The sequence below is a fragment of the Carcharhinus amblyrhynchos genome, chromosome 31 (assembly GCF_965287045.1).
Source record: "Carcharhinus amblyrhynchos chromosome 31, sCarAmb.v2.hapA, whole genome shotgun sequence".
Lineage (NCBI taxonomy): Eukaryota > Metazoa > Chordata > Chondrichthyes > Carcharhiniformes > Carcharhinidae > Carcharhinus > Carcharhinus amblyrhynchos.
Window position 1 is genome coordinate 14,039,657 of NC_137354.1, and position 24,629 is coordinate 14,064,285.

The following is a 24,629-nucleotide window of genomic DNA, read 5'->3' on the forward strand; positions in this document are numbered from 1 at the left end:
ATGCAAATCTAACTTTAAGCCTCACATTTTCTTGCATTATGACAGTGACAGCACTTCAGAAGTACTTCATTGATTGTAAGGTGCTTTGAGTGGTCCCGAGGCCATAGTAGATGCAAAATCAATGCTAGCTCTTTCTTTTTTGTTGGTCAAGTTCTGGACAGCATCACAAAATGTGCTCCATTAGCAAAGTGCTCTTATTGCGCATGAAATAGTAATAGTTAGCAGAGATGAAAAATAGTTGGAAAAATGGAAGGAAAAAAGTTTTGTTTCTAAAATAAAATGGAGATACTGGCCTAGGTTTTCAAGCTCCACCTTCATGAGGGGGCATTTCCTGCAGGGCTGGGCCTCTGCCTTCTCAGGGCCTGTTGCAGTTTGACCAACAGATGGCCAACGAGCTGCCTGTACAGAAATTTTTCATTTAAATTTTTAAAATTTCACTAATGGAACCTGAACACAGCCACACAGATCATTTGCACAGATGTTTTTCAGTTTCTGCTCCAGATTCCATTTGGCAATTTCTGAAAGCCCAGTCCTTGAACCCAGTCCTCTAAGAAGGAAGGTGGCAGAAAACACAGATGTTGCTCTCTTTCCCTCATTCACATGTCTTTGATACAGGTGGGTATAGCTTTTCTTAATGACATCATCAGAATTTGGAACTGAGGCAAGAATTGTAAGAGTCAAGGAAGATGATTCAAGGTGGTTTTTCAAAGAGGCTTTAAAGATTGGGAAAGCTGATACAAGCCAAATGGGTTCTGGAAGAGATTGATCGTTGACAATAGACAATTTGCGGACAAAGGGAAAATAACTGAACAGTGCAAAAATTATAAAGAATTGCTGATGGTTCCAAATGAGCAAATGATGAGGTGAATATAAAATTAAATGAGTCTTCTGTCTTGTATTAGCTGATTTCCTAGTCTATCATCTTTAGTCTCCTCTCCAATATTGACTTACATTGCAGCTCTTTGTCCCTGGAAAAGTCTGCTGTAGTCCTCCTTCAATCCACAGACGTAATTCACAGCTTCACCCCACACCTTTCTCAGTTGTACATTAGGCAACATTATCTTAGCATCCCTCACTGTAACGATATCATAATAAATGTTAATTGCAGTCAAAATTTAATGTTGCTGAATTTTAATTTTGATACTAAAAGAAAAAGGATTAAAATAAAGCAGTTCATAAAAAGTTTATTCTTTCACTCAGGGGGATTAATGCTTATTTAAACACCACTGCTCCCAGGCCTCCAGAAGCCCCAGCCCTTAGCTGCACCAAGCTATCAGCAGCTCCTGGAGCCACTCTGATCCCCAGCCCCTGAGCAGCATGGAGCTAATAGCAACACTTCAGATGTTTAAACAGAGACAGATGAATTATGACAAGCTCTGGAATTCTCTCCCTTAGTCCCTCTTCTTCTATCTGCTCCTTCAAATCTAGCTCTTTGATCAAGCCTTGGGTCACCTGTTTAAATATTTCCTTAAGCAGCTCAGTATCAACTTTGATTGACCGTGCACCTGTGAAGCGCTTAGGAACATTTTACTGTGTCAAAGGTGCTACATAAATTCAAATTTCTCTTGTTGCAATGCTTTCTCCATTTCAGTGACGCCAGTATATCTGATAATGTAGTGTTTCCCTTTGGTAGCCAGATCATCAAGGTGTATTACATGCAACAGAGGCTCAAGCACCTGTAGAATCCAACTCAGTAATTCCTGCCAGGAGGTTATGCCTTGGGGCAGATGCACAAGGCTGTGCCACATCAGGACAGATGGGTTTGAAATGGATCATCATCTCTCAGCCTTTCTATACGTCTGAAATTATACTGGTTCCTTTTGTTTGAAACCAACTCATGCTGTCCTGGATTCCTTATGCTTTTTAGTTTAATTAAAAGCGTTCCACATGAGACTTCGTCAAAAGGAATATATTTAAAGAGCTACTGATTTCGAAACTGGCCTCAGGTCTCACTCACTAGTAATTAAATCATGAAGCTCCATTCAGTCAGATATGGTTCATTTCTTTTCTCTGCTTCCTGTCCAGAGGCTGCACCCTCAAGAAAGTCTTTTGTTACCTTTCTTTCATCAGCCTCTACCCTACTAATCTTCTTTGCCATGCCAAGCTCTCTACCACTAGTCCCTGCTACTTAAGCCCTTCTCAGTGTCCATGTGCATGCATATACCTGCTACTTAGGACCCAATGCCCTGACTTCCACGTTTCCTTTCCAATCACTGCATTTCTCTTCCATCACTTCCAGCCATGTCCTTTTACATCTTCATTTACTAGCACCATTCCACACATACTATCACAGCATATTTTTTTCCTATGCCCTGTGACCAAGGCTCAAGTCCCTCTCAAATCTATTCCTCTTCCTTCCTGCACGCCTGGCCCTTTCATCATAAATCATTGTTCCATCCCATACTGCCTTACAGAATGTTTGCTTCCTAACCAATAAGGCTTGGCACATATAATTTCATTTAAAGTGAAACTGACTTTGTGTCATTGACTAACGTCTGGCTTACTGGAGACAATTCCTTCTCCCCCGTCAAAGCTTCCAGATCCGACTGTTAAGTTAACAATATTTCCAACCCAAATTGTCACTTTGGAAGCACAGCTCCTAACACCAAGTCTTGTCCTAGCTTCTCTATCTCAATACTCTGAGACCTCCTTCTCCTCTGGGGTTGTTTCCTATTTACCCCCCTTGCCTCACCCTGCAAACCCCCACCAACCCCAAGCCCACCAAAAGACTTTCATCCAAACAGCACATTGCATTTTTGTATTTACTTTTAAAATTCAATTCAAAAATAAAATCACAATTTCTCAATACTTTGACATTCTTGTGCATGTTACAATTGCAGCCACATCCCTGATATTTAACTGGTTAATAAATTTCAAACTGACTCTTCTTCAAAACATGAGATTGCCTTTATAGTATTAAAATAAGTACAGATTTTCAGGTAACCTGTAATTTTTAAAGAGATTTCCATTTTGGTTTGAATTTCTGACTATTCAAGCTAACACTACTCAGTTATCACATCTCATAACCAAACATTGTGCTGGCTTGATTTTCTTCAAAATGTAAACTATTTCAACTTCTAATTGTTTAGAAAGGTATTTATCCTTGCTTGAATATAGCATTAATTGGTCTAATAGCTGGATAAATAAATGCAAGTCTCAATGATGAGCATAAAAAAAAAAGAGGAGGGTCGAAAGGCATTGTCAATATGCTTGAAAGCAGGTGAAATTGGAAGAAACAATTTATCACGGTGGCAAAATGGGTTAGCTCTGCTACCTCACAGCGCCAGGGACCTCGGTTCAATTCCTGACTTGGGTCACTGTCTACATGGAGTTTGCACGTTCTCTCTGTGTGGGTTTCCTACGGGTACTCCAGTTTCCTCCCATAGTCCGAAAGACGTGCTGGTTGGGTGCATTGGCCCGACCAGGTGCTGGAGTGTGGCGACTCGGATAATTTCACAGTAACTTCATTGCATTTATTATTAACTTCATTTATTATTAATCACAAGCCTTACTTGCACTTTTATATACTTTATCAAAACTATTTCTGGAATACACACCAATTACGTAAGGATGATCAGAAAATTTGTAATATGACCACTTAATATCAAAGGCACTGATGCAATTGTCTATTAAGGTTGCTCATGAGTATACAACAAATTCTATTTTGATTGGATCATTTGATCTGAAAACGTTTGAATCTTGCTAAAATATTATTAAATTCAAATTCCATATGCAATTGCATTCTTACCAACGTAATTCACATGTTCTGGTAATTTTCTGGCAACAAACGGTCCTTCATAGACAGTGCTACTTTTGTCAAATAAATACACCATGTAGCTATCCCAGCCTCTCTACAAAAATGAGAAAACAATATTTTAAAATAATACAACTTATTGCACAAATTTATAAGTGGCTCATAAGAATCATAAGAAATTGAAGACTCAATGCAATTTGTTGTACTGGCATTGTTCAGACTTCTTTTGGATGTCCACTAGCATACAAGAGATGTTGTCACCATCTGATTTAAATAGGTTAATGGCTACTAAAATCAGACAGAGAAATTTTGTGCAAATATATTAAGCTTTATTAGTGCACAAAATAATTTCAAGGCGTGTCACATTATCAGGCTATTTATCATATTTCTAGTAGTTCCAATAAATGCTGAATAATTTACACCTCTAAACATCAACATTTCAAAATAATTACAATGATCATAGAGCACATTGAAAATGCATATTTTCTACATTTAAAATTAAGGGCAGCAAATTTCACCCTACTTGCCAAGTTCTTTAAAACAGATTAATAAAGTATAAAAACTTTTCTAATGTAACTTACTTTCTTATTGTATTTTTCAAAAATACATGACTAATTTCAGCACGGTTTAGTGTTTTTCACATCAATTTCTCTTCATCCTTTAGACGTCTTTCAGACACTAAGTAAATTTGGATGATTTTTGGTAATAAGACCATCAGAATCAGATAAAGCCATACAGTTCCATTAACACAAAAAAAAAGTTATCCTACTTTTTGTTATTAAAAAAAGGACAATACATACCACATCCAGCACACACTGATTGGCAGGTTTACGAGGATCTAAGGAAATTCCGGTTTCGAGAAGCAATTCCTGATTTGCTGCAGCAATTGCTGTTTCATTTTCAATACGCATTTGAAGCGAATGGAGGCTTTCATCAGGTTTGATCAGAAAGGAATGGATGCGCGCAGAGGTCATATTTAATATGTGCACATACTGTAACAAAATTAGATGATTTTTTTTACATGCCAGAATTGATATAACATTGTAATGCTTTGTGCAAAAGACAATTAGCCCATCTTAGTTTATCTTTTCAACCTTCCTGTCAGACTCAACAATTGATTCTAATAGTTTCATATTGCTCCGCCTTCATCCATTTGTTTTCTTTTAAACTTGCCAAGGTTTTTTATTCCACCACATAACAAGTAGCTAGTAAGAAAAGCCACATCATAGCCCTGCAATAAGACCGCCAATTTGGCTAATTTTTTGTAATTCGACTGGATTTGTCAATGTAGGATTTAGAATGACGCTGGCAACACTAATATCATTTCAGACTCGACAGCTAATTGAAGGATAAAAGTGATTTAGGATGGGTTCAAAGCACAACTAAGATACCCCTGTGGCTCAGCAGCTGGAAAACGGAAATAAAAGTGACGAACAATAGATATATAATCATAAAAATTAACAACATGGCAAGGTACCATTCATCCCAATGTAAATGTACTGCTTCTTACAGCAGTCCAAGGCTGGATTGATGATAGGTGCATGAGAGAGATATTATAGCTTTGCAAAACTCAAGGGAAGATCTTGATGACAAGAAACCAGCAGCATCTTTCCCAATTGTTGACTTATATTGACACTCAACAGTCCTGGCCGAGTCCAAACGAAACCTGGCCACATTCCTTCAAGGACTAAAAGACTAAGAGTAAAAGGAGCTTCTTGTCTTTCTTGAATATTGGAAGAGTCAAATTTGGATTACTTTTATTGCATGCCAAGTAGGGTTAAGATTGCACTTAGTGGTATCTTCTAAAAGAACTCATTGTCTTTAACACAAGAGTTGCATTGGTTGTCTGTCACTAAGTGCACTAATACTGGAAATGTTATAAATCTAATTGACCCAGTAAAAGAATTTGAACAACTGTGAGATGCAAACACATTTCTCGACATTAAATTAGCATTAGGGTGAGTGGTTTTGGCCTATCAAATTAAGGGAAAATTGCCTACAAGTGAGCACAAATTGGAAAATCCCATCCTGGAACTCTTCCCACAATCAGGTTATTTGCATTTGACCACTAGAGGGCACACAAAGGCAAAGAATGATTTCAGGAACTTGCAACATTTGAACAATTACATAAGAATTCACCTTTAAAAGCAACAAATTATTTTTAATGTCAAATTTGGGGTTAATTATAGCACATAATGGTGAAAGTGAGACCGCAATGAAAGCGCAGATGTTCAGGGACAACTATGCTGCTCAGAACTTCAATCTGTTGATTTGCTCAGTATGAATGAAGCTCTGGGATCACATGAAAGGTACATTCAAGTGAGTCGAGAGCAATAAGGCCTCAGGTTGTGATAGAGCCTTTGGAAAAGTACTGGCACTATACAATAGCAACTATGGAGAGTGAGTATTTTTAATCTAAGGACACCTCTTAGGACAGCAGAGAATGTGTTACTTTTGCAAAGAATGTGATATTTACTGTCCAAAATTATATACTGGTAACAAATTTCAAATTATATGTTTGGTGTGTTCCCTAAGCACTGGAGTTGAAATTGCATCATGCGGGTTGTCATCACAATCCATGATGCTAATTGATCAGAAGACCTGGAAATGGTGTAATTCTGTGGATGGGTTAAAACCCACTCACACATTGGCTACACTTAGTTCTGGATTTCCCATATACGATGTGGAGATGCTGGCATTGGACTGGGGTAAACACAGTAAGAAGTCTCACAACACTTCTTGAAGTCCAACAGGTTTATTTGGTCGCAAAATCCACTAGCTTTCGGAGTGCTGCTCCTTCGTCAGGTAGGTGAGCTCTGTTCACAAACAGGGCATATAAAGACACAAGCTCTATTACAAGATAATGGTTGGAATTCAAGTCTTTACAGGTAATCAAGTCTTAAAGGTACAGACAATGTGAGTGGAGAGAGGGTTAAGCACAGGTTAAAAAAATGTGTATTGTCTTCAGCCAGGACAGTTAGTGAGATTTTGTAAGCCCAGGCCACTCGTAGGGGTTACAGATAGTGTGACATCTCATCACACCCGCTGACACTAATTGTTCAGAAGACCCAATTGTGATGACATCTGTAACTCCCACGACTTGCCTGGGTTTGCAAAATCTCACTAAAATCTCATTAACCGTCATGGATGGAGACAATACACACCTCTTTAACCTGTGCTCAACTCTCTCTCCACTCACACTGTCTGTACCTTTAAGACTTGATTACCTGTAAGGACTTGCATTCCAAACATTATTTTGTAAATTGAGTTTGTGTCTTTACATGCCCTGTTTGTGAACAGAACTCCACTTACTTGATGAAGGAGCAGTGCTCCGAAAGCGAGTGGCTTTTGCTACCAAATAAACCTGTTAGACCCGTTGGATGTTGCGAGACCTCTTACTGTGTTTTCTCATGTATACCAGGCCCCAAACTATCCACTAATCACTCTGCAAAGGTAATCTCCTGCCTATGTTCCAATTTAAATGCTATAAATTCAAAAATCTGCCTCAATCTGATTGATAAAATTTTCTTATTTTATAGAAAAGAAAATCTAAAATAGTGAGTGTTTTGCCCAATTTTCACACTGAACAGTTCTACTTTATGTAAGTATGGCACTTCAGATTCACAATGAAAATCTAACACTTCTGAAACAAGGCTGTGTATTAACATTCTGTATGATTCTAATCCTGAAATTATCAAGCAAATTCTCATTTGGCTGAAATTGAATAGTTTCGCTAAGCCAAAGAGGAGGTTTTCTTATCATTCAATTCAAATAAAAAGCAACATTGCACATCGTGTACTTAACCAAGATTTTATTATGCTATCTCAATATTCCTAACCTTTTGACTTAAAATGTGTTCCAGAAATAAAAAGCATGATGGTCGATTTACATGGGGGTCTATATTGCCACCTCGCAGTTTTGGATCCCATTTCAGCATCATTTGTAGCCATGACTCCAGTGGTTTTACCATTAGGCTGCAAGAGAAAGTGAAAACATTGGAAATCAAAAGTTAAACTTGTTGCAATACAATATGCAGTTACCACAAATTAGTAACATTTTTAACGCTCTTTTTCAAATCTAAGTTACAGAATCTAACTGCATTCACTGTAATTCAGTGGAATTATCTAATTATATAATAGCCTCGCTACACAGCACACATATCATAAAATATAAAGTTATGTTGCAGGACAACCGGTGTTGTCATGCTGTCTGCTATAAAGCTTCTTGTTAAAAAATCCTACACATCGCAGCACAATTACACACGTACCATCAGTCACGCACCCATTTCTTTGGCATTTCCTAACACGGGGCTCTGGAAGAGGTTTGTGTTGATAACTATGAAATTTTGTAGTACTCGAGCAACTTATAAAACAACAAATGCAAGTACTTGTATAGACAGACCTAACTGCATCTCTGCTTTATTTTGGGAGTGGGGAGCGTGGTGTCATTACCATTCATTTTGCTGAATCTTAATTCAGTTACTTTAATAGAAGAACAAAATGTATGCTCACATTGCCCAAACCTCAAGTGGAACTTAAAGAGAACTAATTCAAATTTGGCTGCACATAATTCCTGCCAGCAGACGATTCACCACACATCTGTTGGAGCTATCCTATGTTCTAACACTTATTTTAATTAGAGAGTTTATTAAATCAATATTTTTTTCTTTTCAAACTCTTATCCTCCCTCATTATCTCTGCATGGTTAATTGTGGGGATCAATGTCCCTTTTCACAATTTAATTAGTTAATTTATATGCTTAAGACTAAAGAATTAGACTAAAAAGGGTTACCAAAACTGTACTTACTCGAATGATGACTTAAATGCAGCAAATCAGTTCAGGGTTAGAGCAGCAAGGATCAATAGGAGAAATTTATCACGGTGGTCAAAGAGAAGCTGAGTGGATGTTCTCGGTCTCTGTGACAAAAAAATCCATGAACTCCTTGCACTTGGAGGTGAAAGTGGAGGAGGCATGGACAAGTGGTTTACAAAGGCTGTCTGTGATGCAGAAAAGCAGCTAGGGTTACCTTTCCATTCCAGAATGATCTCTGAATATTGAGCAGTTTTAGCAATTAAGAGCAGGGCTTGACATGCTCCAGCCAGATCTGGTAATGGAAGGTGAAAGCAGTTGTTACCTCAGGTATTAAAATCTGCATCTCTTTATGGAATTCATGAAAATGAGAGTTAATCAGTGCAAGAGACAAGGATGTATGTGTGTGAGAGAGCAAGTGAGCGAACAAGCACACGAGAGAGAGAGAGAAAAAGAGAGAGAGAGACAGTGCGAGAGAATTGGTTTTAATGGGGATGAGGTGGTAGAGAGGTTGTGATTTAGCAGATCAATAGCTATAGAAATGTCCTGGCTTGTGGGCCAAAGTTAGAACTAACAGCTGCAAGTCATTTGAGAAAGCATTTGGGAGAGTCCTTTTTCCTCCAGGGCAGGCACAGAAGTAGGGCTGGGGGGGTGGGAGGAGGAGGAGGAGGAGGAGGAGGAGTGTGCAGAATTTACAAGGAAACACTCAGTGATTCTTTATCAATGATATTCATGATGGGAGAAGTGAGGCCTTGCCAACTGCCAAGATGCAAGGGTGTTGCACATGTGGGTACGAGAGGTTATAATGAGGGAGAGCGTACTCAGTGAGAAACTTAGCTTGATACTTAGGTAGGTGGTACAGAACAGCATTTCAAACAAAAGGCTGGTGAGATGGAACAAGGCAGGAAGCTCAAAGAAGAAGAAACCAGAGAGGAGATAAAACAGACCAGGCTGTGATTCAGAAATATGGTGTAACCTAGGGTCACACTACTTGTTCTGCTCAAACTGCCATGATGATGATGATGATGAAGTAAATAACCACGAGTTTCATGAAAGGAAAAAATGCCAATCACTGCTTAGTCATGATTTTGTCAAGGCCAGAACGTTGATGTGATTACTCACAACGAGCACAAGGACGGCCAAGGTCTCAATCACAAATGAACATATCGTCTCTGCATCTCCTTACAGAATGAGGTAGTTGATTCTATGGGCATACTGGTCAATCCTCAACATGCCATTAAAATTCACATCAATTGTGAACTACGCTTCTGACTCATGTTCAAGTTATGTCTGGAACTCTCAGTTCTCAACCAGTGCTCTGCCAGTACACAATACTGAAATACTACACGTTTCATTGTTATGCAACATTGAACAAAAAGATAAAAATAAATTAACAGTTATCAGCTGCCTGTAAATAATAACTCTAATACTAGATGCTAATAGCTTCAAGCACCAGATACCTATTCCTGGATGTTTGGCTTGAATTTTGTGTCCTTGGATACACGCACTCAGTGAACCCAGCAACTGAAGCAGAATAGCCCCAGAATGTGATATCACACTCACTGGCCAATTACGGATAGCCATTGTGAAACATGCATTGAGAAAGGTTCAGTGCTGCAGAGGGTGGTGTTGGAAAAGAGCAGGTGCCAAGAAAAGGGAGGGGGTGGGCTAGTGCTTCAAATGGGCTCCCTCAAAGCAGACAGCTGCTGTGGAACTGTCTCTGGGAGCTGCCAATTTAATCCTGATGAAATGCAGCAAACTGTGACTCGGCAGCACATTCAAACACCTGACAGCAGAATTCAGAAAACCTCAGTCTCCAGACATTTCTTTGAAATTTTATTTCAGCATTGACATTTCATCCTACCCTAAATTGAAGTTTTAGCTAAAATGTAAAGCCACCTGGCCAATCGCCCTGCCTGCCAACTGTAAAAGTAGACGGGCCATGTAAAATAGCTTTCAATTGACTCGTTAATGGACTTAATCACTTACTTGTCAGTGGGCGCGCCTCTGACTAACACGCCAGCTAATTAAGTGCACAATGACATCAGGACATGTGCCCAACATCCTCTCACATGATTTCCTGTGCTTACAAGTCGGGTACATGCCAGCCCAAGCAATGTAAATTTCTGGCCTTGTGTTCAAATCTGACAAAGAGTTTCATGACTTCCCTTTGATAAAGCGCTAAAAATTCATTCTACCTAAGAATCAAAAGTTTAAGTCACCAGTTCAACTGGGACATGTCTATTTTGACATTAAGTGAGCCTTCTCTGCTAGTAAGTGTGGGAATTCACGATTTTGCAATTTACATATCAAAATGTTTTATAGAATTTGTTCAATTAAGCCAAGAATAGGCTGGATAATTGATCTAAAATGCCTTCAGGAGAATAGAAATGGGAATGAGTTAACTCAACATCATAGATGTTTTGGTTTCAGATTATATCACTCCGCTCACTGCTCCCTACTGGCACATGTGTAGTAAAGGTAAACAATATCTGCCATACAGACATGGTAAGGTCAGACAAATGCTACAATTTTTTAGCTTACTGTACACATTTTTTTAAAAAAAGAACAGAGAAACTACAATTTATGAGATATAATGCATGCCATCATTTGACACAGAGATCAGCAAAAGTATATTTTTATGAACCAAAGCAACAATTTTTGTTTTCTGCTGACTTTGCTTATCACAGTCAGAGAGGTAGACAGAGGAGTGATACAACTGGTCCTTTTATTGTTCAGACAAAGCGCAAAGAGTTTGACTCCTCAACACTTTCAATGCTGTTATTGTTGCAAGTATATCTGAATTTGTGTTGGACAGGAGAGAGTCAACTCATCTGCAGCGGTTCCACAGTCACCATTCAGTCTGGCAGAGTAAGAATGATAATTTAGCAGAGTATTCCAGGCTGCTGTTAGTGGCATGGGTTCTCACATTCAAAAGAAGGAAAATAATAAGAGGAGAATTAAAGTATTTTAAAAAGGAAAATCTTCAAAATGCACAGAGGATAAAGGAGAAGTTTTGATCATTTGACTCAACTTCTCTCTGGCAAAATCTTTCTCATCCATATTTCAACATAATGCCTTTCATTTCTCATAATGCCTTTGCCACTGAGCACTCAGATGCATAACCGGTAGAACTTTTCGCAAAATCGTAACTGTCCTTTTGAAATCCTAATCGCTCTTCCCCTCTGCAGCTCGGTGTCATCTGTTATTGCATCGCCTTGCAATCACACTACAAATTCAGACCATTTATATACATCAGAAACAGGAGTGGCCCAGTACAGACCTCCAGGACACACCACTTCACATACCTCTGTAATCTCTAGATTAAGATTAAGGCCGGTTTCATTATTTTTAGCAAGTTGCCAACGCACATTTATCCGTCACTCTGATACTCACTTAACTTATTCTGTCAAGGAACTTCTCTCAGTCCTACACTGAGGACTTTTTTGAAAGTCCAGGTGCTTCCTATATCAATCTGGTACAACAACGCCCCCCAAAAAAGTGGAATAAAATTAACGTTTCTCTTAAATTAACACAGCACATTCGGTAGATTGTTGTGGATCAAACATGGCTATTATTCAGCCTATGACAAGATGTGCATATGAGTGTAATAACAGACAACTTCTTGAATAATTAAAGATCTGACACCTTCTGCAATAAATGTCAAGATTGATCTACAATAAGTTTCAGAAAAAGAACATGTGAAAATTCCTTGGACAAGATGAAAGAATTGTGAAAATTATATTACTCACCTGCTAAGACCATTGGGCTGTGGTAAGTTTGAGGAGTACTTCACTTCACCATTCATCTCTTCAACAGCCATAATATCTTGTTGGCCTTTGATTTTAACTTTACCATGCCTAAAAATAAATGTATTTATACTGTTAATTTCTCTCCGAAAATTACCTCAGTGCCTTATGTAAGAAATTCAAATGAAAACTGTAGATTTCAGCACAACCATTTCATCCTAAAAGGGTCTTAATAGCATCACTGCTGCGGCACTTTTAATGCAGTCCTATTCACATAATATAGACCCAAATAAAAAAGGTGAATATGGTACATTTCTAATTTTGAAAGAAAAGGTCAGGTTTAATTTTGGAAGCAGCGCTTACCTTTCAGTTCTGGTTAATTTGTTCATGGAATGAGGACATCAATGGCAAGTCCAGCATTTATTGCCCATCTATAATTGCCCTTGAAAAGGCGATGGTAGGCCATGTTCTTGAACCGCTGCAGTCAAGTATATAGGCTAAGTACATTCACACTGCAGATGGCGGAGAGCTCCAGGATTTTGACCCAGCAACAATATAAGTCATATAAGACAGACTCTAAATCAAAAGCTTATAAGAACAGCAATCCAAACCAGCTCCATACTATGAAAAGTCCTGAACTTGTCATGTACAAGAGACTCAGCTCCAGTTCTCTGGACTCTACATGCACTAAATTGTAAACCATCCAACGTCACTTTGAGTTTTTGTGCTGGTTAACATTGTACATGGTTTCTTCTACTCTGGCTTTCCTATTTAAATTTAACATTATCATCCCTCCTCTACAGAAGCCACCCTTGATCCCACTCTCCTTGCAAAGTACTACCTCATCTTGTATCTCACCTTGCTCTTCAAAATGCTTAAGTTTGTCGACACCCAAATCCATGTAGAACCTTTCTAATCAGCTTTCCAACCCTGTTCTGGCATCAAAATGGTCTGCTTTTGTTACATAACCCCTGCCTTGGTTTATCTGTTGCTGAAGCACTCATGCATGCTTTTCTTCCAGATCTGAGTATTTCAATATTCGACTAACCAGCCATCTTCCACCTTCTGAACTTGACTTCATCCAAAACTCTGGTGCTGTAACTGAACCCACACAAGTTCTGCTCACCCACTATGATGACCTTGCTGGCTTTCATTGTATATTGATGCCCATGTCTGTGTGGGTTTCCTCCAGGTGTTCCGGCTTCCTTCCACAGTCCAAAAGACGCGCTGGTTAGGTGTATTGGCCATGCTAAATTCTCCCTCTGTGTACGCAAACAGATGCCGGAATGTGGAGAGTAGGGGATTTCCAGTAACTTCATTGCAGTGTTAATGTAAGCCTACTTGTGACACTAATAAACAAACTACACTGGGGCCAATTTTAAAATTTTCATCCTCATGTTCAAGTTCTTCCTCTAAAAACCTCACACCTCTTTATTTCTGTAATCTAACCCAGCATTACCGCCTTCTGAGAATCTGAATTCCTCTGCTCTGCGTTTTCCACTTCTTTAAGCTTATCGCTGGACTGTGCCTCAGCCATGTAGGCTCTACCTCTTTCACCAGGCTTTTAGTCATCTCTTTCAAAAGCTCAATTTTTGTTTAATTATCTGTCTGTGAAATGCATTGGATTGTTTTCTAAATGTTAAAGAACATAAGAAATAGGAGCAGAAGTAGGCCATCTAGCCCTTCGAGCCTGCCCCGCCATTCAATAAGATCATGGCTGATCTGTTGTGGCTCAGTTTCACATTCCCGCCCTCTCCCCATAACCCTTAATCCCCTCTCTTATCAAAAACCCATCTACCCGCGTCTTAAAAATATTTAGCGAGGTAGCCTCCACCACTTCAACGGGCAGAGAATTCCAGAGATTCACCACCCTTTGAGTGAAGAAGTTCTTCCTCAACTCCGTTCTAAACCACCCCCCCCCGCTTTATCTTGAGGCTGTGCCCCCTAGTCCTACTGTCCTTTCTGAGCAGGAAGAGTCTCTCCACCTCTATCCTATCCATCCCATTCATCATCTTATATGTCTCAATGAGATCTCCCCACATTCTTCTAAACTCTAACGAGTACAAGCCTAGTTTATTCAGCCTCTCCTCATAGCTCAACCCCCTCAACTCCGGCATCAGCCTAGTAAACCTCCTCTGCACTCCCTCCAAGGCCAAACTATCCTTGCGTAAGTACGGCGCCCAAAACTGCACACAGTACTCCAGCTGCGGCCTCACCAATGCCCTATACAGCTGCAGCAAGACCTCCCTACTTTTATATTCAATCCCCCTCGCTATGAAGGCCAGCATTCCATTCGCCTTCCTGACCACCTGCTGCACCTGCAAGCTGGGTTTTTGTGACTCATGCACAAGGACCCCGAGGTCCCTCTGCACCGTCGCCTGCTGCAGTTTTTCACCCCGTAAGTAATAGTCCTTCCTACCATTATTCCTACCAAAGTGGACCACCTCGCACTTGCCAACATTAAATTCCATTTGCCAGTTCCTGGCCCTTTCGTCCAGCCTATCTAGATCCTTCTGCAGACTCTCCACACCCTCCACGCAATTTGCCGTTCCCCCAATCTTGGTGTCATCAGCAAATTTCGACACCATACACTCGGTTCCCTCCTCCAGATCATCTATATAAATGGTAAATAGCTGAGGCCCCAGCACCGACCCCTGGGGCACTCCACTAGTCACCAACCACCAATCCGAATAGCACCCATTGACCCCCACTCTCTGCCTCCTATTTGACAACCAATCCTCTATCCACGTTAACACCTTACCCCCAACTCCATGTCCCCTGACCTTCTGCAATAACCTCTTGCGAGGTACCTTGTCAAACGCCTTCTGAAAATCAAGAAAGACCACATCCACCGGCTCTCCTCTATCCACCACCCTAGACACATCCTCATAGAACTCCAGTAAATTTGTCAGACACGACTTCCCCTTAACGAAACTGTGCTGCGTCTGCTCTATCAAGCAATTCCCCTCAAGATGCCTCGCTATTTCCTCCTTGATGACAGATTCTAACATTTTACCTACAACAGACGTTAAACTAACCGGCCTATAATTCCCTGCCTTTTGCCTGGCACCCTTCTTAAACAACGGCATAACATTAGCCGTTTTCCAATCTTCCGGCACTTCCCCGGAATCCAGCGACATTTGGAAAATAACCACCAAGGCATCCACCGTCACCTCCACCATTTCTTTCAGAACCCTCGGATTCTTTCCTGGGGACTTGTCCACAATCAGTCCCTCCAGTCTGTCGAGCACCGCCTCTCTAGTAACAGTAATGTCATTGAGACCCTCCAGTCCTACCACCTTTCCATCTCTAACACCCGGCAAATTATTCACGTCCTCCTCCGTGAAGACCGAAACAAAGAAGTTACTCAAGACCTCAGCCATTTCCCCATCCCCTACCACTAAGTCCCCCTTCTCATCCTCTAAGGGTCCAACGTTCACCACAACATAAAGTCACAATGCAAAAATAGGATGTGTGGGCAGTCTGCTTACCATTGGAAAGGCTGCATATTGTGCAAAAATGGTCGAAATCCTGAGATGCATTCAAAAATTAATGTTCCAAAGCTCCAGTAGTCTACAGTGACTGTATAAGGTTGTGACTCAAATAGCTCTGGAGCCTAGAAAAAGATCATATTACTCTTTAACCACCAAGTCCATTTGGATAATTTCTCTCAAAAACTATTGCCAAAGCGAATTTACATTGATCATTCACAAGATATGTTCGCAGAAACACACAAACACCATTCAAAAATTGTGGATGTTGAAGATTTTCATTTAGAGTTTAGTTTTGATAAAATACAAGACCAAATACCAAAGGGGGAGAAATTTATCAGGTAATGACACTCCTATTTTATTATGCATTCTGTCCTTATATTTGTTTTCCTGTTTAAGTTAAAAATTGAATATTCATGGAAAATTCCAATATAAACTCATTGAGATGTATGTGGCACCTTGTCTGTGATCATACTGCAGCACCTCTGCTGGAGAGAGGGTGTAATCACAAAGTTGACATTGACAGGTTGTGTAGAAGAACTTATAAAGTGAAAAATGTTTGGAGACATAATATTTTTAATAGCAATGTCTGAAGCTAACTTAAAAATACCTGGATGAGCACTTGGCACATCATAACATTCAAGGCTATGGGCAAAGTGCTGGTAAATGGGATTGGGTGGAAAGTCAGGTGCGTCTTGTCTGTTGATGCAGACTGGGCTGAAGGGCCTTTTCTGATTCTATGATCCTACAAGGGTTAGAATCAATTACTATATCCTTATCGTGGAATCATTACAACTCAGAAGGACCATCGAGTCCACGTCAACTTTTTGCATAGCAACCCAATCAATTCCATTCCCCATTCTATCTCCATAGTTCTTCAAACTCCTTTTTGAAATCATCGATTCTATTACTCTTGTAGGCACAAAGCTCTAGGTCATTACCACTTGCTGAGTCAGAAAGATCTCCATATTCTCTTGTCCAAAACCTCAAATCCGTGTCTCCTAGTCGTTGAATGCTCAGTTATTGGGAACAAATTTCAGGATGATTTAAGAGCATATTTCTAATATCCAAAGCATTAAAAAAGAACTTACCAGATATTGCAATGTCCCTACAAAAGATGTGCAAAGACTTCCCTGATCCAGGTCCTTTGCATAGCCTAAGTCAATTATTTTGTGTATCAACTGTGAAGAACATAAAAAGATGCATTCACTCCATTTGCCTTTTGTTTTTACAATTAAATACTCAAATGTTCTTTCAGGAAAAACTAAATGAGGTTACATGAGACAGGTTTTTTACTTGTGCTTTTACTAATTTGTTACTAATGCATGGGTAGCAGTCTTTTAATTATGAAATTGATTAGTTAATAAATGTTCAATTTCTCTTCGCTTCCTTTCCATATATCTGCTACAACGTAATCCATGAAGAACATAGGTTTTCCGTTACGTCTCATGACAAATGCTCTGTTTTAGCAGTTGCTGCCACTGTTCCACACTAACCGATTTCTTGCTTTTGAAGGTGCTATTGGTATCCAAAATGGTCAAGGTTGAAATTGGTCCATTTGAAAATATTATTATCTGTCCAACATTGCTCTCAGCTTTTGAAATCATTGTCTTTTTGATTTCTCAGAATTTTATCCAATTACTTTTTTTAAATAAATGTGTGCTAGAGTGCAAGTATTAAAAATGCAAATTAATTTCAGTTTGGACAAAAAAGAGTTTAAGACAAGGTGTGATTTTTTTTGACCAAACTGAAACTAAACAACTCTGGATGATTCATGTGGATATTAATCAGGACCAACTGAATCTGATTATAAGGTATTCAGTGAAACAAAATACAATAAACTGTCATGTGAACAAAAATAATTCATCATCTCCTGACCATTGTTGAAAATAGATACAATTTTCACATGCCCTTTATATACAAAAATGATATCTTAACTGGAGAAAAGTCAGGGGGAACATCATACTGTTCATTATCAGTTAAAAAATGCTTTTCAGTAGACTTCACTGGAACCTACATGGGCCTCCCCTTGACCAATGGTAGAATTGATATGCAATCATGGATCTTGGGAGGCAATGGTGTAGTGGTCCTGTCACTGGACTAGTAATTCAGAGATCCAGGGTAATGCTCTGGGGACCAGTGTTCAAATTCCACCAAGGCATATGGTGAAATTTGCATTCAATAAAAATCTGGAATTAAAAGTCTACGCTGCACGAAACCAATGGCAATTGTCGTAAAAACCCATCTAGTTCACTAATATCCTTTAGGGAAGGAAATCTGTTGTCCTTACCTGCTCTGGCCTACATGTGACTTCAGATCCACAGTAATGTGTTGACTCTTAAATGCCCCTCAGGGGTGGACAATAAATGCTGGCCAAGCCAATGCACCCACATCCCATGAGTGAATAAAAAAAAAAGTAATTAGGAGGGTGAACATGCCTTCCTGCAGCTCAGAACTGATTGCGGGCATTAGAGAACAAAGCATTGCAGGAGATTCTCTGACTACAATCGGAAAGACAAGAGTAGAACAAAATGAGGGATCCCATTTGCTGGACAATGGTATAGTTAACTGTGTCAATGGCTGCGCGTATGGGATAGTGCACCGTGATCAGTCATTTGTGACTCTGACTAGAGATAATTTCAGTTTCTGTGGCAAGAACAGAAACTTGAATAGAGAGGTTCAAAAATGGAGTTGTGAGAAAGGTGGACACAGATTTGGGAGGTAATGACACATTCAAGGACCTTAGAGGAAGGGGAGATTGGATATGAAGCATTAGTTTGCAAGGACAGAGTGGTCTGTTTTTTTTTTGAAAGGGATTTGATCATGGCAGATTTGAAAGATGGGGACAGAGTTTGAGGAGAGGTAATGATAAACTACATGCAATATCAACCAGCATGGGATACTATCTATCTAAACAAGGAAAGTCTGCCTATAATTAATTCTGAAACTTTAATAAGCAAGTTACAAAGTGATAAAAAAGCTTAGACAGTGACTGAACTCCTGACTGAATTTTTTTACCTTTCCATTAGCATCCTGCAGTACAATATTCTCCGGTTTGAGATCTCTATGGATAATTCTGTTGTCATGTAAGTACTGGATGCCAGAACCTGGTTATAAATAACATTTATTTTGTTAGAAATGACATCTGGAAGATAAGCAAGCTCCTTTGTGGGACTGAATAAACAAAAAGAAAAACAACAATATTTGGGGTAAAGAAGGATAAAGCATGTCAGCAGTCAGTTAATTGGTTTGAACAGCCAAAGAGATTCCTGAAACATTGGACCAAGAGGAGGAAACAGACTGTCAGAAAACATCTTGGACATTTTAAAAAAGTGCACAAGGGGTTCTGAAGGAATGAAAAGGCATTGAAAAGATTCCTACGGAGAACAAAACGCAAGGAAATATCAGAAAATAAATGCAAAAACTACAAATGCAAGAAATTAGAAATATAAAAATTAAAAATGTTGGAAACAATAATCAACAATAGTTTTAAATTAACTCCTTAATTTGTATGGACTATTAAAAAGCAATCCCTTACCAGGCTGTTTCATATTTACACGGCGTTTCAAATGTACTTTGATGAAAACGTAGTGTCTTCGATATCTGACGACAAGGTGCACTGATGCCAAGTATTGTGAGATAACAGTAGATTGTATCACATGGCCTCAATTTTGTCTTAAAAAAAGCTGAGTTCTTAAACATAGAACACGACAGCACAAACAGGCCCTCCGGCCCACAAGTTGGGCCAATCATTTCCACACCTAGCAGGCCTATCTATAACTCTCAATCCCATTAAATCCCATGTACTCATCCAGAAGTCTCTTAAAAGACCCCAACGAGTTCCCTCTACCACCACTGACGGCAGCCAATTCCACTTACTCACCACACGTCTATAGAACTTACTTTGGACTTTTCTTAGAATGAATAGACAGTCTCACTCTTCTGCCTATTTTCAATATCATTAAAAAAGTAATGCTGCAGAGTACACAGGCAAGCTCTGCAGCCGACCTTGGTGCAACTATAACAGAGGGGTAGCCAACACTGGTGAATTGGATTTACCACCATATTCCAAACTCTATCAATATCTGTCCGATTCCCCTTTCTGTAGCGCCAAGAGGTTTTCAGAGGTCAGCCCAAAGTAAACCATCTTTATAGTTGCAGATTGCTGTAAGAGCTGATCACATGACTTGATAGCGACCTCATTAGGGTGTTGCACAGGCTGCTGTCTCACTTTGTGCAGGAAGAGCTCCCAGAATAAGTCTGTCGTCGTTAATTTGAATCTACGTATAGAAACCACGTTCTTTCCTTTTTGTTTAAAGCCCATAACCACTAAAATAGTTAGAACATTAGTCTTCAAATGCTTACATTGCCTCCTCAGGAAAACAAATACCTCACCTCTACTCATCACTAAATGAAGGAATTACTCAAACAGATAATTCCTTCATCGAATAGTACGATTACAACCACAAGTTGGATACTTCCACATCACAGTGTGCTGGTTAATTAATATATTATGCCACAGAATGATGGATTCTTAAGAGTACAATTAGTTTAAAGGGAGCTATTCTAATCTTTGGAGGTAGAATTCATAGAATTCCTACAGTGCAGAAGGAGGCCATTCAGCCCATCGAGACTACACTGACACAATGCCACCCATTCCTTATCCTGTAACCCCACGTATTTACCCTGTTAACCCCCTTGACACTGAGGGGCAATTTAGCATGACCAATCCATCTAATCTGCGCATCTTTGGACCGTGAAAGGAAACTGGAACACCTGGAGGAAACCCACAAAGACATGGAGAGAACTTGCAAATGCCACACAGTCACCCAAGGCTGGAATTGAACCTGGGTCCCTGGCACTGTGAGGCAGCAGTGCGAACCACTGTACCAACCTTATGCTATGCAAATATTTGCTACTGTAACCTGGAATGTTATACCAGGTCATCCATTGTATTAACAAAAATATTAGCAAAGAGAATGGAGAAAAGCATATTCAGATATGTGACAGAAGGAAGGAATTATATTGGCAAAGATGTTAATATGACAATTATAAACAGATGTTAAAAAAAATTACATACCAACGTCATGTAATAAGCTAAGCACTTGGCTTTCTTTAAGTCCACAGCAATTTTCAGGCTTGTTTAATATCTTGAAATAAAAGACATAATCAGCAAAGAACTATAAGAAAAATAAAAATTGCCAGACACTTATCCTGTGGCAGAGGTATGAAATCATGCAGTGTAATGCAATATTCCATCACTAGAAGTAGGACATCATTAAATGCAACTTAAAATATATTGCCTAATAAAAATAATAATTTTAATCTAAACAAATGATTTTTAAAAATATAAGCTTGCAGTTATAGCTGCGAATAAATGATCAAAATGCAAGATAAAAGCTTTCTCCAGAATTTTCAAAAAAAATTCAAAATGCACAGTAAATATATATTTAAAAAAAGGCAATGTCAAATATATCTTCAAATTCAGCACAAATTATACTTTAAATGTACAATGCTGTTACCTACAATTTCAGTGGTGTACAAATTTGGGTTAGCAGGTAGCATTTAATTTTCCAAGAGTAAACATTAAAGTCTAATGAATTTTAATAGTACTGAAATTAAATAGGAAACCAATACCCTGGATATTTTTTGCGTAATGTCGAGAAGATAAATCAGTAAACATAGGAGCAGTCAGCATTATTTCGTACCAAAAAGTACTTTGATACAATGGAACCCAAAAGGGAAAATATCAGGCGATGCCTGCCTTTCTAAAAACATAGATTAGTAAAGCAAGGCCAAAGGGATTTGTAAGTGAACAAGAAACTAACCAGTGTCTGGAAGGTGTGTGAATGGCTGCTGTCCAAAAGCAAAAAAATAGAAACGAGAGAGAAAACAATCCAGCAAAGAAAAAGGAAACAAAATGGGGGTGATCGAAAATTGTTGTTTTAAGTCTGGTTGCACGATGAAAGTGTTGTCTATGAAACTACATTGAGCTTCACTGGAATACCCTAGGAGATCAAAGTCAAAGTTCAAGTAAGGTAGAGAATTAAAAACAGAGGCACTGGAAGTTCAGGGAAAGAGGTGGGAAGTGGAGGATGTATCTGGTGCCAGCATCATACTGGAGGTGCTGAAAAGAGGATTATCCATTGAATGCGGTGACTGGTGGGGTGGAAGATGAGAGTAAGAGGAATCCTACTGTGGTTTTATGAGGGTGAAGAAAGGGTGACACTTAAAGGGGGTCATGGTCAAGCATTGGGAATGGCGGCAGTGGTGAACCACAGTTGAGGAAAAGGCGTTACAGAAGCACTGAAAATTGCAGTCATTTTGTTTATATAATCAGGCTTCTCCTAGCTCATCACTCTCAGCCCATGCTTAGAATTTTCAAAAATGCTTACAACCAGCATTTAGTACTTTGCTGAATTTGATAGTGACACTATTTAGAATCCCGTAAATTGAGGATAAGGATAGTTCCCACTATTTTCATTATGAAAGATGAATCTTCATCGAATATTGTGAAGACGTGAAGAATAATGGTAGTTTTAGGTCAACAACCGACATAATACAATCACCATCATTTTTCTTTTAACAGCTCCTGTCCAGCAACATTGCGAGGGTTTTTAATACGTAATATACCATTAAAGATTTGCAGTAACTCCATAAGCTCTCATTACATTGAATACTCCACTCACTCAGATTTCAATACAAACTTAAAAAGTTACCTTACGCAAGTCACCTCCTGTACAGTATTCCATCACAAGAAGTGGGACATCATTAAATGCAATTTCTTGCATTTCTTCTGGAACTTCACATGCTGTTACAACATTTGGGTTGTTTAACCTTGTTTTGGAAAGGAGGGAAAGAAAGAAATGCAGGTGACTTGCATGTACACTCAAGCCAACAAATAGTCAATTTATACAAGCTAAAGGAGATACTTAAACTTGAAAATACATTGAATAATCTAATCGAGTACCAATTTACGTGGGCCCTTACTGGAAACCCTGATGTATTAAACTTGTGATTTGACAATGAGAGGAAAAATGGTAAATTACTGTCATCTTGTATCTATAAAAGAGAGGCACCAAACCTAGTATCCACCTTGATTTAACCAAAAAACAAAATTCACTGTTTTTCTGTAACATTCTTGCCTTAAGACCTGCAAGAGCTTGGTGTACAGCCATGTATTTGACCATGGTCTGGCTATGTAGAGACATAGCATTGCCCATTGCTTTCCAGAGAACCTCGTATGGCGAGAATATTACCCTCGGAAACAAGAAACCCACCTCAAGAGGGTGGGGTAATCAGAGGAGGGCTCGTGGACCAAGGATTTCCTTGACTCTTCCTTGCAGGGTCCACCAGTGGGCCAGTTTGTTAAATAAACTTGTGCCAGCCAGCACAAATTGTGGGACAGAAGGCGGGTGGCAGGTAGCGTGGGCCTGGATCATTGGATTAGACAGCTTGTGTTATTACACATTTAATCTTTCGACTGACCTTCCCCTTCATCCTCCTGCAGGCATCTCATATTGGGGTTCTCTGGCAGAGATGCACCACCAATGAAAAGGACATTTATCGTTAATATAATAATGTGGCTTCCCGAATCCTGCATACTCAAGTATAATCAGACTCAAAGGTCTGCCCACCAGCTAAATGGGAATTAAAGGTCCATGGGTCTTTAATACTATGTAGTAGACCTCATGTCCTCTCCTTGGCTCAATTGTGATGCTCAGCTCTGACTCAGATTTGAACCCAAAACTGTCCATCATAGAAATTTGAACACTCCATCTAGGTTGACACTTTAGTGCCATATTGGCACTACTGGAGGTGCCACGTCTTAGATAATGAATGTATGAATGCAGAGGCCGAGTCACACACACCTTGAGAAATAAGGTGTGAATATACTGACGAACAGAACACTGGCAGTGACAACCTGGGAATAACCATTGTAAGCAGAAGAGAGAAGAATGGTAAGCTCCACCATTTAATAAGATCATGGCTGATGTAACAGCTTTACCGTTGATAGAAGAGATACCCCCTCAGATCCATCTTAAATGAGCACCCCCCTTATTCTGGTCCCATACTCTCCCATGAGTGGAAACATCTTCCCAACATTGACCCTGCCAAACCCCTTAAGTATCTTATGTTTCAATGATATCAACTCTCAATCTTGTGGGCTCCAAAGAGTTCAGACCCAACATGTTCAATCTTTCCTCACATGTTAGTCCCTCTCTACTAGGGATCATCCAAGTAAACCTCCTCAGTATTGCCTCAATCTTTGCTTAAATAAGGGGACCAAAACTGTACACAGTATTCTAAAAGTGGCCTCGCCCAGTAGCTTGTACAGTTCTTTATTTTTGTATTCCAGCTCCTTGAAATAAAAGCCAGCATTCCATTTGCCTTCCCTATTACTTTCTGCACCTGTTTGCTAAATCTCCAGGTTTCATGAACAAGGACGCCCAAGTTCCTTTATGCTACAGCTTCTTGCAGTGTTTACATTTAAATAATAATCTGCCTGCTCATTCATTCTTCCAAAATGAACAATCTTACATTTTCTGCCCACTCACTTAACCTGTCAATATCTCCCTATAAACCATGTATATTGTCCTTACAACTGGCCTTTCCTCCCATCTTTGTATCACCCGCAAATTTGGCCACAGTAAACTGTTTCTTTCTCCAAACCAGCACTGATCCCTGTGGCACTCCACTGGTCGCTGTCCTCCAACTTGAGAAAGAATCCCTTTTCGCTATATCCTGTTGTTAGCCAATCTTCTATCCATGACAGAATATTACCTCCAATACCATCTTGCGTAGTAGCCTTTTGTGTGGCTCTTT

At 39.4% G+C, this 24,629-nt stretch overlaps 1 protein-coding gene across 1 annotated transcript in view; it reads right to left on the reverse strand.

Annotated features, from left to right (window-relative positions):
* Window positions 1-24,629, reverse strand: part of chuk (component of inhibitor of nuclear factor kappa B kinase complex) — a 75,202-nt gene that overhangs the window by 24,984 nt on the left and 25,589 nt on the right. Inside the window, exons 4-13 of the mRNA XM_080215895.1 lie at window positions 22,523-22,640; window positions 20,884-20,953; window positions 18,822-18,910; window positions 16,895-16,984; window positions 15,804-15,928; window positions 12,316-12,423; window positions 7,593-7,728; window positions 4,555-4,746; window positions 3,749-3,851; window positions 952-1,075 (exon numbers count right to left, since the gene is read on the reverse strand). Of these exons, the coding sequence (XP_080072021.1) occupies window positions 952-1,075; window positions 3,749-3,851; window positions 4,555-4,746; window positions 7,593-7,728; window positions 12,316-12,423; window positions 15,804-15,928; window positions 16,895-16,984; window positions 18,822-18,910; window positions 20,884-20,953; window positions 22,523-22,640 (1,155 nt within the window). The remainder of the gene's footprint in view (window positions 1-951; window positions 1,076-3,748; window positions 3,852-4,554; window positions 4,747-7,592; window positions 7,729-12,315; window positions 12,424-15,803; window positions 15,929-16,894; window positions 16,985-18,821; window positions 18,911-20,883; window positions 20,954-22,522; window positions 22,641-24,629) is intronic.